The sequence below is a fragment of the Dipodomys ordii genome, unplaced genomic scaffold (genome assembly GCF_000151885.1).
Source record: "Dipodomys ordii isolate 6190 unplaced genomic scaffold, Dord_2.0 Scaffold28, whole genome shotgun sequence".
NCBI lineage: Eukaryota > Metazoa > Chordata > Mammalia > Rodentia > Heteromyidae > Dipodomys > Dipodomys ordii.
In genome coordinates, this window is record NW_012267244.1 from 12,564,730 (window position 1) to 12,578,654 (window position 13,925).

Below are 13,925 nucleotides of genomic sequence, written 5' to 3' on the forward strand. Positions count from 1 at the left end.
AAGGGATGTGAAGGGTAAACAAAGGAGGAGGCTGCAATGCTTGGTAAGAAATGTACGCATTATCCTGCCCATGTAATTGTAACTCCTCTGTACAGCATGTTCACAAATAAAAAAAAATTTAGTTTCCCCAGTTTGACCCAGTTCTTAATACTCAGGGATGTGACTAAAAGCATCCACATGAAAGAACAGCAAGCATTTAACAAGTTTGGGGATAAACAAGTAGGAACAATGAGAATCGCGACTTCAGTTTGGGGTTACTGGCTAGGGTATTCATTTAAACCCAGGATGGGAGATTGCAACACTACCTCTCCTTTAATGTGTTTTTATCTGAAGGACAAATAATTCACTACACATGCATTTTCTACATTTCATTTCTAAGTGTGGGGGATAATTTTTAATTTCCGTGAGCCATTAGTCCATTAGGCTTGTATTTTTTACCAATATATTTTGTTAGTAGTATGTATACTTACATGCTCAGGTTACTTGGACAAAATTTATATAAAATGAAATTGAGTCTATAGAAGTGCATTGGACTTAGTTACTGGTTGGTAAAATTATTCTTACATAGAGAAAATAGTTCAGGTATTGCTGGGTATGTCACTTTGTTTTCTGTCATGTTAGGAGTAAAGGAAAGAATATTACTTAATAAATTAAAGCAAATGTGTGTACATACTTTCTTCCACGGTGCTTAAACATGTGAATGGTTGTATTTACGTGTAATTTATGTATGTGTGTGTTGTCATGTAATGTGTGGCAAGTAGTGCCAGTTTCAGTGGCTCGGAAAGTTGTGCTGCATGATTATTTCCATGTGGTATTGCGTGGGGATACTTATAAGTAAATCTGCATACATAACATGTCTTGTGGATTTTGCATGCTACACTAATCTCTGTTAACTCTATCCCCTCTTTATTCAGAGCATGCTGTCAAGGTCCTTTAATTCCAATTTTACTGCTGTAAGCAGCTGTCACTATGGCAGCTCTAGGGAGCTGCATGGCAGCCAGGGCAGTCTTGCCTTGAGTGTTGCAGACGGAAGAGGTTCTGGTGGGCACATTTTTCGAGTGAGTACCTACAGTAGACCAGTACTTGTAGAACATAGAAGAGAAAACTAAAATACTCAAATGCCTTAACATTTTCAGGAAAAAAAAGTGCTCTGTTGGTTAGAAATTTTCATTTCCTCTGAGTTCTTTCATGGCTTAGTTCTAAAACTTTCTTCAAGTATGGTTTATTTCTGTTGAGTTCTGATTTAGTTCAAACCTTTATTTCCTCAGTTTCTCCCATCAGAAGCTAATGATGTAGTCAATTCTTGTTCATTTATGCAAAAAGAGGTAAACAGTAGGAATAACTACTTGAAATGTTTTTAAAGACTATTCTTTATAGTGTTTTTAATCTTAGTGTTAAAATCAGCTTGCTTTTCCAAACTCATGGTTATAGGACTATTTTATATGTAATCCACAGCTTTTGTAAGGAGGATTATTTTTTTAACAGTACTACAGTTTAAACTCAGAATCTGGGCACTGTCCCTTAGCTTTTCTGCTCAAAGCTGACATTCTACCACTTGAGCCACTGCTCAGGCTGGCTTTGAAACTTGTTCATCAGATCTCAGCCTCTTGAGTAGCTAGTATTTATAGGCATGAATCACCAGCATCCAGCTAAGGAGGAATAAGTTTTTGTTTGTCATTCCCTTTCTGGCCCCCTCTTTTCCCTCTAAGGAAAAAAAAAAGTGAAAGCAAAGCAAAGACTCCACCAACAACAGTAACAAGAGAAAAAAAAAAGTGTTTGCATTTCCTTGGAGTTCATTTTAATAAATAGTATTTTAAATGTTCAAAGAAGTTACACCTTTGGATAAGAAAGAATAATTTTAACTTCATCAATTGAAAAGTTGGCCATTGGAAAGCATTATATGTACCTAAGTTTAATCGTATTTTGTTGGACATAAATCTCAGACTAGAAATTGTAATAACTATCAGTGGGAAGGCAAATCCTAAATGCTTCATTGTTCACATTTCATCCTTAATCATGACAGTAATGGGTAAGTCAAAAGGATGTCCCCCTACCATGAAGAACAGAACAACTTCTGTGACTCATTAAAGAATATTTTCATGAGAACTTAGTGGTAATACAGTCTCTAGACAATTTTTTTTAATCCTGGAAAAATCGTTCCCCTCTTATTTCACCCTCATCATAGTTTTGTTTTTACTTCGCTTCATTGTTCACTTTCTTCGGAGCTCTTCACTTTAGTTCTGAGCACCCACCCCATCTTAAATGCGCCTCTGGCTTTAATCTGTTATGTTTTAGAGTAAGAGTCCATTCATGAATTTAGTTTACTTTGCATTCACCAGGTCTGGTCTTGTTCTGTCCTGTCACCTGCTATCATTTGTTTTCTATGCTTACAACAGCAGCAGTCATTTTGAAACTTCTCAACTTAAGTAAAGGAGGGATAAAAGAGTGATAGTTATTCAAACTTCATCTCAAAAGAGTCCATGTGGTAAAGCCAGTCACTTTTTTATTAATTCAGGGGTAATCATTGCCACTGATAGCTGTGTGGAACAATTGTTCTTTCCAAATCATTTCACATTTGTGCTTAGTTTTCTTAAATTCAGCGTCTGAGTCTATAAAATTATATGTTTTCATTCATGATATGCTTGTTTTTTTGAAAATGTTGATAAACATAGTTGCACATTCAGGCTTGAGTTCAAATTTAAGCTGTGGCCTAAGTTGTTATCCTGAAATCATATTGCAAGAAGAGAGAAGAAGGAAAATGAAGTATATTCTGAATACATGAAATCAGATCAAACCATATCCAAAAAATGCTAAGCCATAGATTGAAGTAACTACTAATTACATGTGATAGATCTAATGCAAATACAGTTTCTTTTAAGATTAAATTCTAAATTCTTACATTTTCTATAGTATAACATTATGTGGAATTCAGGTTATTTTCAGGTATGACGTAGTTTACATTTCTTTGTAAAAATACAATCTGTTCTGTTTTCTAAGCTATGTATGCATAATAGAACTGATAGTCAAAAATACAGATCATGTATTTTCCAGTAGATTTGTCAAAAGAAAGACTCAGAGTTGATATATTGGATCTCATTTTTCTATCTTTAAAGCATTTGGGAGGGGAAATTGTATATTATTTGGTAAATGAAGATAGGAGCTAATTCATTTTAAAACATTTCTCCAAATCAGTGCTTTTAAAATACTGGACTAATGTTAATGTGACAGAATTAAGATACACCAAGTTTTATAGAACCATAAGCTTATTGATAGTGCTCACCACTGTAATTTCTTAATTCTATATGCTTCCATGCTGTCAGAAAAGACAACGGTTAATTTTAGTGTTCAATGGGAATATATTAGTTGCTCGTGAATATTGAGTGTTAGGACCAGATATGACAGCTTATGCCTCTTATCCCAGCTTTTAGAGACAGAGAGCTAGAGGATTGTGGTTTAAGTGAGCAAGACCCTATCTCAAGCTATAACACCAACTATGTAGCAGTTGTACATAGGAGGATAATGGTTTGGGCTGGGGTCCAGCAAAAACATAAGGCCTGATCTAAAAAAAGCAAAAATTATCTAGGGCATGGCTTAAGTGATAGATTATCTACATAGCTTGGAAGAAGTTAAAGGTACTAACTTTAGATAGCAGTGATGATTGCACTCTGATTTGGGTCTGCCTCTTTATACTGCCTAGCAATATTTTTTCCTAATCATCTTTCAGGCATCATCATTATTTTGGTTTTACATCACAAAGAGTATTATCATTTGTTTACTTTTTATTTCCTCTACATTGAAGCATCCTCAGCCATCCAGTCCAGGAGATCCTTGCCAAGATGATATGTTCATTTCAGGACAGCAGAACTACTCATCAGCTTCACTTAGTCACAAAGATGTTCTTCCAGACAGCTTGATGAAAGTAGGTGCTTAGGAAATACATGCAGATGTATCTGGGAGATTACTGTTACTTTGTGCTTTTCAGCTAGAAATCTCATACACGGTTTAATTAATTGCATAAGAGCTTTCCTACTCTAGTTAGTACAGCTTACTTAAAAAGAATTCAGGGCTAAGTACCAGTGGTTCAAGACTGTAATCTTAGCTACTCAGGAGGCTGAAATCTGAAGATCAAGGTTTGTAGCCAGCCTAGTCAGGAAAAGTTCCTGAGGCTGTTACCTCTAATCACCAAAAGGTCAGGAGTGGAGCAGTGGCTAGAGTGCTAGCCTTGAGCAAAAAAATCCCTGGGACTGCGTCTAGGTCCTGAGTTTAAGCCCCAGGACTATAACCAAAAAAAAAAAAAAAAATCACACAAAAAAAGTAGTATTTGACTGCCTGCTGCTTCTCAATGTATTTCTCTACTCTGGAAAGTCATGTTACTTTTGCCTTTGGATTTCTGTAGAAGCCACTACTTATTATTTCAGTCGAGAACTGTTGTTTTGTTTTTTTATTTGGTTTTTCTTCTTTTTTGCATTCTTGACAGTAAGCATATTTGGAGAATTGAAGATAAATTACTCTTAAATGCTTCATTAAATCATTTTTAATGATTTATTATTAAAATATTTTTATTAAATTACTTATTTATTATTAAATCATTTAAAAATTCTTTGAGCTGGGTGCTGGTAGCTCCTGCCTGTAATCCTAGGTACTCAGGAGGTTATCATCTAAGGATCACAGTTCAAAGCCAGCCCAAGCAGGAAAGGCTGTGAAACTCTTATCTCCAATAAACCACCTAAAAATAGTAAGTGGAACTGTGGCTCTAAGTGATAGACTGCTATCCTTGAACAAAAATTCTCAGGGACAGCACCCAGGTCCTGAGTTCAAGTCCATGACCCCCCAAAAAATTTTTTTTTAATATGGTTAAAAATCACCCTGAAAGTCTTTGTTGCAGAATAGGTAATGGTTTTATTCTTTGAACTTTTTGCAAAAACAAGTAGTAATCACATAAAGATTGCTTGTGGCCAATATAGATATATAGTAACCTTCAGAGATATCACTCAGCTATTCTTTCTCATTTTCTTAACTAATTACATGCCACTAATATAGCTAGATATAACTATGAAGAACTTTATTAAAACTTTTATACTGCTCTTGAGGGTAGGCCCTCATACATGCTGTATATTTTATCTCTTTTAATCAGGCACTGCCATGCAGTTTCCTTTTCTTTCCTTGTACATTTTGTGGTTTAGGTCACTGAGTTTATCTTTATTCTTTTTTAAAATTTCAAGGCATTTGCTAATCATAGCTTATTAAAATATGTATTCCATGTATTTGTTTAACCCTGGCTTAGGTAAGACTAAATATGCAGGTGTCAGGTAACCTTAAGAATAGGCGAGGCCAGGGGCTGGGAAGATGGCTCAGTGGTAGAGCGCTTGCCTTGCATGCCTGAGGCCCTGGGTTCAATTCCTCAGCACCACATAAGCAAAAAAAAAAGAATAGGCAAGGCCACACATAGTATTACATGCCATAATCCCAGCATTCAGGAGGCTGAGAAAGAGGATCAAAAGTTCAAGGCTAGCTTGGGCTACAGAAGAAAATCCAGTGTATTTATCGTTTTTTGATTGTTGTTTTTTTAATAGTGTTCTGGAGATATAACTTAGTAATAGCATGTTTGTCTAGCCTATGAGAGGCCCTGGGGTTAGGTCTCTAGCACAGCATGTGCACATATACACAAAGGCAGAGGTCACCAGTAATTTCTGATTTTTCTCAGGCAAAGACACTGATTAAACAGTATAAATGTAGAGAAAAGCCAACAATATCTACATACTTGTGATAAATAATAAAGCAACAACACAACTGGTTAATTACTCTTGGCATATTAGTTGCTTTAAGTCAAGTTACCAAGTAATAACAGCAACCATAATTTATTGCTTTGCTTTTTTTATATTTTCAAAAATTGTAGGGATAATTCAGCACTTCATTTTGCTTTTCCTCACCAGGACTTGCCCTGCCATCAAACACATATGCTTGTTCTCAGACCTGAGAACTAAGTTCTTAAATATAACATTAGTGTAATCAAAATGATTACTATCACGGTAAATTTTCTTCACCAGAACCAAACTTCTTTTTTATCTTTCAGGAAGATAAACATTACAAAGAGCATTCATTTCTGAAACTTTTGTCAAACTGTTCTCCAAACATTGCTACTTTTGAATGATTTTAGGGAAATGGAGCCCATCTATTTTCCTCATACTTACCTGAAATTTCCTTGTTACCTTTGTGTTAACAACCAACCAGGTTGTTTGAAATGACTGAATAGCTTTAAGCATTTACTTGCTTTGCTGTGCAAGAAAATCTCTCTTCCCACCCCTTGGTGGAGTTTGAATTCAGGGCACTTGAGCCACATCTCCGGATCTTTTCTTGCTTTAGTTTGTTTTTCAAGTAAGGTCTCCAGCTTTCCCATAAGTCTGGCCTTAGACCAGAATCCTATTTCTGCCTCCAAGTAGCTGGGATTACAAGCAAGCTGCTGTGTTTGGCTACAAAAATCTTTTTATATACAAACGTTTATAATACAAATATAGCCTATTTTTTCAGCCAAATTCCTCACATTAACAAGTTATTAGTTGCATTTCTATAAGTCATTTTAAGTTTGAATTCAGATTAAATCTATAAAAACTGAATATTAAAGATAGTCTGTTAACAACAAAGTAGTAGTCTCAATTTTTGTTTATCTTATGAAAATTAGAGTAGCAGCATTTAAGTTTATGGTTGCTATTCTGTGGAATTAATATTTACAAAGTTAAAATTGCTGATACATGCATATTCACAGATGTAAAGAATAAACCATTTTCTACTACACAGATGAATGGGTTGACTTGTTAATTCTGAAAAGAAAAGAATAATTATGGAAAAATACTTTTAGCTTAGGAAAAAAATTACACCACAAGGTTAATTTATTTCCTGAGGAAAAACATTAAATGCTCCTTTTGCATATGTGTGTCTAGATATAGTAGGAGAAAAGGATACCCTCCTAAGAGGCTCAATTAATTAACAAAATTTTGGCTTCCTGTTTGTTATTTAACATTTGGTAATTGTAAGAAGGATATTTATATTTCACATAATTTAAAATGTAAATATGATTTTTGTTTAAAGAATGAAAGAATATAAGATTTCTAAAATGTATATAGATGAGCTTAAAAGAATGAATTAACCAGCACTCAAGCAAGAATTAAGACGCTGTGTTCCTTTAAGGTTTAAAAATAGAGGAAACTAATCCGTGGCATGTTTCTGTATGATTTAGAATGTAAAACTGTAGTGATCTTTGTAATACTCCCTAAAGAAAACCCAAGTATTTGTAATAATACTTTACTATTGGTCATTTTAAGATACTTCATGTTTTTCTTAGATGCCTTTGAGTAATGGACAGATGGGCCAGCCTCTCAGGGCTCAGGCAAATTATAGTCAAATCCATCATCCCCCTCAGGCATCTGTGGCAAGGCATCCCTCTAGAGAACAACTAATTGATTATTTGATGCTGAAAGTGGCCCACCAGCCTCCATATGCACAGCCCCATTGTTCTCCTAGACAAGGCCATGAACTGGCAAAGCAAGAGGTAAGAATAATCAAGACTGTTTGAAATTGAGACAAAGCTTTCCTTGTGTTTTTACAGGTTAATTATTAGTAATAAATTCATACAGAGTTTTAACATTTTTACCTCTCTGTTTAAAGTTTGAGTTTTCTGTTAAATTTATAGTGTTAAATTGTAGTTTTTAATTTGACTTTATGAACATATTATTTAGGATTTAATATTTTTGCCATAATTTTTACTTTTTTGTTTGAGACTGGAACTCAAACTTGATAACTGATGCTTTTGCTCATTTGTTGGTGCTCTACCTACCTGAGCCTTGCCTCCAACCCCATGGGTATTATTTTTGACTCTTAAGGCAATTGTTTTTCCAAAATTGGTCGATGATAGCCCTTTCTCAGGAATATAAATAATACACTATAAAACTGAAATGGCATATTTATTTCATGTCAGTCTTCTCAGATTTTGAAATTTGACTGTAGTTTCTAAATTACTGAGTATTTAATTTTTAAAATGTATGGGCTTATATATCTTGTTATATCACTTATCTGTCATTTTTATATCTTGTTAGCTTATTAGAAGTTTGCTTCGAGATAAGTTGCTTTATTTTAGTTGAATTTCTGGTAAAAGATTTTGTAAAAAGAATTTAGTTTTTGAATCTGAGCATAGTGTATATATAAGCTAAGCATATAGCTATAATTTTCAGCATTGAGATGGCTGAAGCAGAGGCCAGCTTTGAGCTATTCCAAGAGTTCCACACTAACCTGGTATACATAAACAAGACCTTGTCTCAAAGAAAAAAAAAAGTTTTTGCATCTTCTTTTACAGCAGTTAAACAGTATTACCAATTGATAAGTTTAAAAAGATCCCAACTCCTTTGAAGCATATAAATAGAATAAGGAAATGAAGAGTCACTATAAAAAGAAATTAAGGGATTTTTTAAGCTATTTTACAAACCAAGCCAGGAGGAATAAAATATTGTGTAATTTAGATGTTCCACAAATGGAAAGTGAAAACATATTTTCTGAATGTATGCACCATGTCATGAAATTCATAATGTCTAAAAAGTAAAATAAAGTTGACATTGTTGATTCACTAGTCTCATAAAATAAGCAATGAAGTTAGGAGCCATGCTTTATAATCGCACTGTGCCTTTAACTCACTAACTCATTAACATAATATTCTGTGTTGTAGTTTCCCTTCATCTGCCCAAATGTTTATTTTTGATGAATCCTTACATACCCTTTTCCTTAAACTTAATTCATCCTGATCAATATTTAAATATGGATGTTGTCATGTAAATATTTCTGAAATAGTAAAGTTTCCTTTATTTTCATATTACATCAGATTCGTGTAAGAATAGAAAAAGATCCAGAACTTGGATTTAGCATATCAGGAGGTGTTGGGGGTAGAGGAAACCCATTCAAACCTGAGGATGATGTAAGTTTTAATTATATATTCTAGAACAATTAAAAGTTTTGTTTATTTCAGTTCTTATATGTAATAGAAAAATTCAGTGAATATTTATGTAAATCTATATAGCTATTAATTTTTGCTGCCTTCTTTACTATTAGCTTTTTGTTTTGAAACTTGGTCAGTTTACGTTAATGTTTTAGGAAAATAACCAAAGTTTTAAATATGCATGATGCTACCAGGTGATTGTTAATTTTCTTACTGCTTTTCTCTATATCAAAAGAAGTAATTTCAGCTGGATGCCAGTGGCTCATTCCTGTAATCCTAGTTACTTAGGAGACTGAGATCTATGATCATGGTTTAAAGCCTGCCTGGGAGACTTTATCTCCAATTAGTCAGTGAAATGCCAAAAGTGGAGCTGTGGCTTAAGTGGTAGAGTTGACAGTCTTAACTTTTCAAAAGCTTAGAGACAATGCCCAGGCCAAGATCAAATCCCAGTACTCTGATGCATATGCATGCTTGTTGTGGGAATGTTATATGTGTGGACACACACACACAAAGTAATTTCGTCACTTTACCAGAAATCCCTAAAGTCAGAATTATTATAAGCAAAAACTACTTTAGGTTGTCTCAGTATTACTCAAAGATGTCAGGGAGACAGCTTGTTTAACATGGCTAGTCTTGTTATTTTAAATTACCTTGTTTTTGTTGTTATTAAAGGGTATATTTGTAACAAGGGTACAGCCTGAGGGACCAGCATCAAAATTACTGCAACCAGGTGATAAAATTATTCAGGTAATTAATGTAAATGTTTCTATTTTTTTTCATTTTCAACTCTTCCTAATGTTTTTGTAGCTTAAACTATTTCCATATTATACCTTGCAAGTTATACTTATGTCTCATACAGCATTTTGTTTTTAAGTTCCAAAATGTTAATTTTTACTAATTTAGAACTCGAAGTACTACTTCTTGGAGACAGGCTATCATGTCAAAGTGGAAAGGAATATCTAAGAAATGTTTTTTCTTTCCCATGTCCCCTTTTTTTCTTTATCCCTTGAACAACTCAATTTACCTAAACACGTGTGTTATAGAAAGACAAGCCTTAGACACAAATGCATCTCCTTCTCTATCCCTACCTTCACTGTTGTTGGCTCAGATGACAATGATATGAACCTTCAAATCAAAAATGACAAAGACATTAGAGTTCAGTAGTTGAAATTTAGTGCTCACTAGAATGTTGCATATACTAAAATTGGGGTGATACAGAGGAGATTAACATGACCTCTGTGCAAAGATGACATACAAATTCAGGAAACAGTTTTTAGAAAAATAAATGTAGGGCTGGGAAGGTGGCTCAGTGGTAGGGTGCTTGCCTTGCATGCCCGAGGCCCTGGGTTCAATTCCTCAGCACCACATAAGCAAAAAGAAAAAAGCCGGACGTGGCACTGTGACTCAAGTGGTAGAGCGCTAGCCTTGAGCTGAAGAGCTGAGGGACAGCACCCAGGCCCAGAGTTCAGGCCCCACGATTGGACCCAAAAAAGATAAATAAATAAATGTATAATTTTAATTTCAAGCTCAGTGAAAATTTGTATAACAATATAACCAACACTTGTCTGTACTTCATTTGGCTACCATATTATCTTTAGCATTCTTTTTCTCCTGTCCTTCCCTCTATACCCACACACTTACTCTCAAAGTCATTTATTTTTACAAATCATTTGAGAATTGGTGGTTTCATTTTTGTAACTGAGGTTACTGTTCCTGTCTGTACTTGTGTTTTCTCTTAAATAAGTGGAAACAATTTTTTAGTGTTATGAAAATCAAAAGATTTAATTCATGTGAAGCACTTAAAACTGTGTCTGGCGCAGAATAAGTATTAAGACAATGGGAAGAATATGTTCCTGTTGCAGTTTGGTCCACCCGGATGCACAGCATGGACATACACAGAGCACCCTGTCTGACAGTCTCTTGGACAAGTGTTCTCTATCATTGACTGGGCAGTATTGTCTGAGAACTTGAATAAAGTATGAATTGCTGGGTTCCATCTTCGCAGGTTGTATTTCCTAGGTATAGAATAGGGTATATTAGTCCTCATGCTGTTTTAAATTGCCCAAGTGGTTCTCTTGTGTTCTTTTTGCTAGATTTATGAATTACCTAGCAAAAATTTACATGCATGAATGCAAATAAGTGACTGAAAAGTTTTTTCTAAAAAGCATTTTTCCCTTTTTTTTCTAGGCCAATGGCTACAGTTTTATCAATATTGAACATGGACAAGCAGTATCCTTGCTAAAAACTTTCCAGAATATAGTAGAACTCATCATTGTACGAGAAGTTTCCTCATAAGCACTGTGGAAAAAATGGGGGGAAGGACAGCAAGATTTATTGGAAGATACATGCAGGGAAATTAATATTTTGACTATTTTTATATATAAAGAAGAATTCAATTATGTTCAAATTTGTACATTAATGAAATAATGGAGCTTGTGGTTAGAGGGAAAGAACCACTGTACAGAATATAAAGGAGATTGTTGAATTCATACCATATAAAACTTGTTAGGTTTTTAAACATAGCAATCAAAGCTACAAAAACAAATGTAGGTTGTTTTTGTATAAATTTAGTTTTATTTTTGGATTTCATACACATGACTGAACTGTATGCAAGGCAATAGTTAGCCTTGATTGTAGCCCAGAGACAGATGGCAGAGCTATCTGTCTCATAGCTTTTATGCCCTTGTTTTTATTCAACTGGTTTTCTGCTGAAACTACTTTTTTTGATGTGGGCAAGAGATGTGAAATGTTGGGTTTTGCTATGTGTATATTGAATTGAAGAATGAGTAGGTGAAGATGGTGCTGGTGGGTTCACTTTCCAAGGCCAGATTAAAAGTTATTTCCTATAAAAATCTGGAAGCAAAGAATGAGACAATAACTGTCTGTTCATGTGTTTTTATTAATAGAATAACGCAATAAAATGTCATGTCTTTTTAAAGAGGTAAAAGACAATAATTGCATTTTATGAACTCTACAAGATCTGTTCTTGTCATAGCCACTGACTTTACATTTGCTACTGGTGACTCAATTTTTAATTTTTTAGTTACAGGAAATTTTTAACTCTGCTGTAGCGCATGTTCATGAATTTTCTGTACTATGGAAATCCCCTGATTTTTTTTTCTGGCAAATGGTGGTACTTTGCAATCTGTTTTATAATTAGTACTCCATTTTAATCTAATTTATAATTTTTGTTTTAAGCAGAAATTGAAACTAAAACTGTAGGCCAGTTTTAAGACTATGTTGCCTGTGACAGAAAATGTAAGAAAGTTCAGGAATACCTCTTTTGAGTTTTTGGCCTTGTATTGCCTTGGTAAAGTAAAAGGAAACATGGAGCTAGGAAACCAAAGTAAGTTTGTGAAACTGGCACAGTGATAGAGAATTGCTGTGGAAAGTTGTAGAGCAGAAGGATGGGTCTTGAGGCCTACCAGTATCTAACGATGTTCAAATAAAGGGCTGTTCCTACAGGTAACATTAAATGTGAACTCGACACTTCAGAGTCTTTAAAGGGTTTCTAAGTTGTAATTGTTTTACCGCCAACTGCCTTTGTTCCTACTTACTGTAACAAGTATTGAATAATAGAGGTTTATTAATTTTGTTTATCCAAACTATTAAATTTTTTGTTGTATGTAATCAAATAAAATTTGAGTAACATGCAATGGTAAGAATTAATGCATGGTTATTTGGACCAGAAAAATGTGCCATAAAAGACCAATAACTGTTTTAGTTGAGGCTAGTCTGAAATCTTTTATTAAAGCAATATGCAATTATTATGTTCATTTTTAATTTCAAAGAAATATAACAGGAATTTTTAATGTATTATGCTTTCTTTTCAACCTTGATTTAATTAAGACTTACAGGCTAGCTAAAAAACCAACATTAATTTTTGCAAAATTGAGTTGGGTTCAGCTCATTCTTTTAGTCATATTTAGGCAGCACTTTTTAAAAAGATATGTGAACTCAAATACTGCACTTCTTTCAAATGTTAATTGGTTATGGTATTGTATAGTTTTAGTATTTTGATTGAAACCCTTTAACAACTCTTTGTAAATTTTAACTCATTTTAGTTGATTTTCAGTACTATTTACATAGGATTGATTTTTATGGATATAGTAGAAGAAATGTGCTGTATTTTGATAAAATTCACTTGTATGTGTGTTGTAATCTCTAAAATAATGACAAAACAACTTCTTTATGACAAGTCTTGGTGTTCTCATTATTCTTAGTTTACGTTAAAATACTGATTTTGACATTTAAAATAGTCACCTTGTCCTTTCAGTGATTTCATATTTTCACACAGTTCTTTTCATAAGAATATGTAAAGTGGGTATAATTGGAAAGTTTTCAACTGCTTGACCTTGAACCAGATATACATATTATAATTTTGGAAAAGAAATTATTCCCTACAAGACTGGGGCTTTTTTAGTCATCCACCTTTAATTTTAACATATGCATAACATGAAATGCATTAGCATTCTTATGCATTCTAATTTCAAATTTTATGATGTTCTTGCAGCACTTAAAATTGGGTAAGAAATTGGCTACCAAAAGGAGTAATATATATCGTTTATATATAGCATTTTCAAAGAAGTTTTTCACTTAATTACTAGTTTTCTTCAAGAATACAGGAAAATTAAATTATAAGGAACCTTCATTAAAATTCTTGTTAGAGTTTAACTTTTTTTTTAGGAAAACAAGACAATTTTAGTTTATATTCTGTTCAGTAAATCATCCAATGCCCAGAACTGATTTTTAGCAAGTATTGAATGGATTTTAACCAGAACTCTTATTATTTTTAGTTTTAAAATAAAAATTTACCAGTAAAAATTATATTGAGCCAGGCACCAGTGGCTCACGCCTGTAGTCCTAGCTACTTAGAAGGCTGAGGTCTGAGGATTACAGTTCAAAGCCAGCCCAGGCTGAAATGTCTGTAAGACTCCAATTAACT

At 33.8% G+C, this 13,925-nt stretch overlaps 1 protein-coding gene across 8 annotated transcripts in view; it reads left to right on the forward strand.

Moving 5' to 3' along the window:
* The window catches only part of Erbb2ip (erbb2 interacting protein), a 125,150-nt gene extending 111,969 nt beyond the window's left edge, over positions 1-13,181 (forward strand). For 2 of the 8 annotated variants that reach the window (XM_013015852.1, XM_013015853.1), the window contains exons 22-27: positions 915-1,058; positions 3,800-3,919; positions 7,340-7,546; positions 8,867-8,959; positions 9,653-9,727; positions 11,168-13,181. In XM_013015852.1, the coding sequence (XP_012871306.1) occupies positions 915-1,058; positions 3,800-3,919; positions 7,340-7,546; positions 8,867-8,959; positions 9,653-9,727; positions 11,168-11,275 (747 nt within the window). In that variant the 3' untranslated portion in view covers positions 11,276-13,181. The remainder of the gene's footprint in view (positions 1-914; positions 1,059-3,799; positions 3,920-7,339; positions 7,547-8,866; positions 8,960-9,652; positions 9,728-11,167) is intronic. The other 6 variants (XM_013015858.1, XM_013015859.1, XM_013015854.1 and 3 more) reach the window with 5 other exon arrangements.
* Positions 13,182-13,925: the final 744 nt, after the last annotated feature.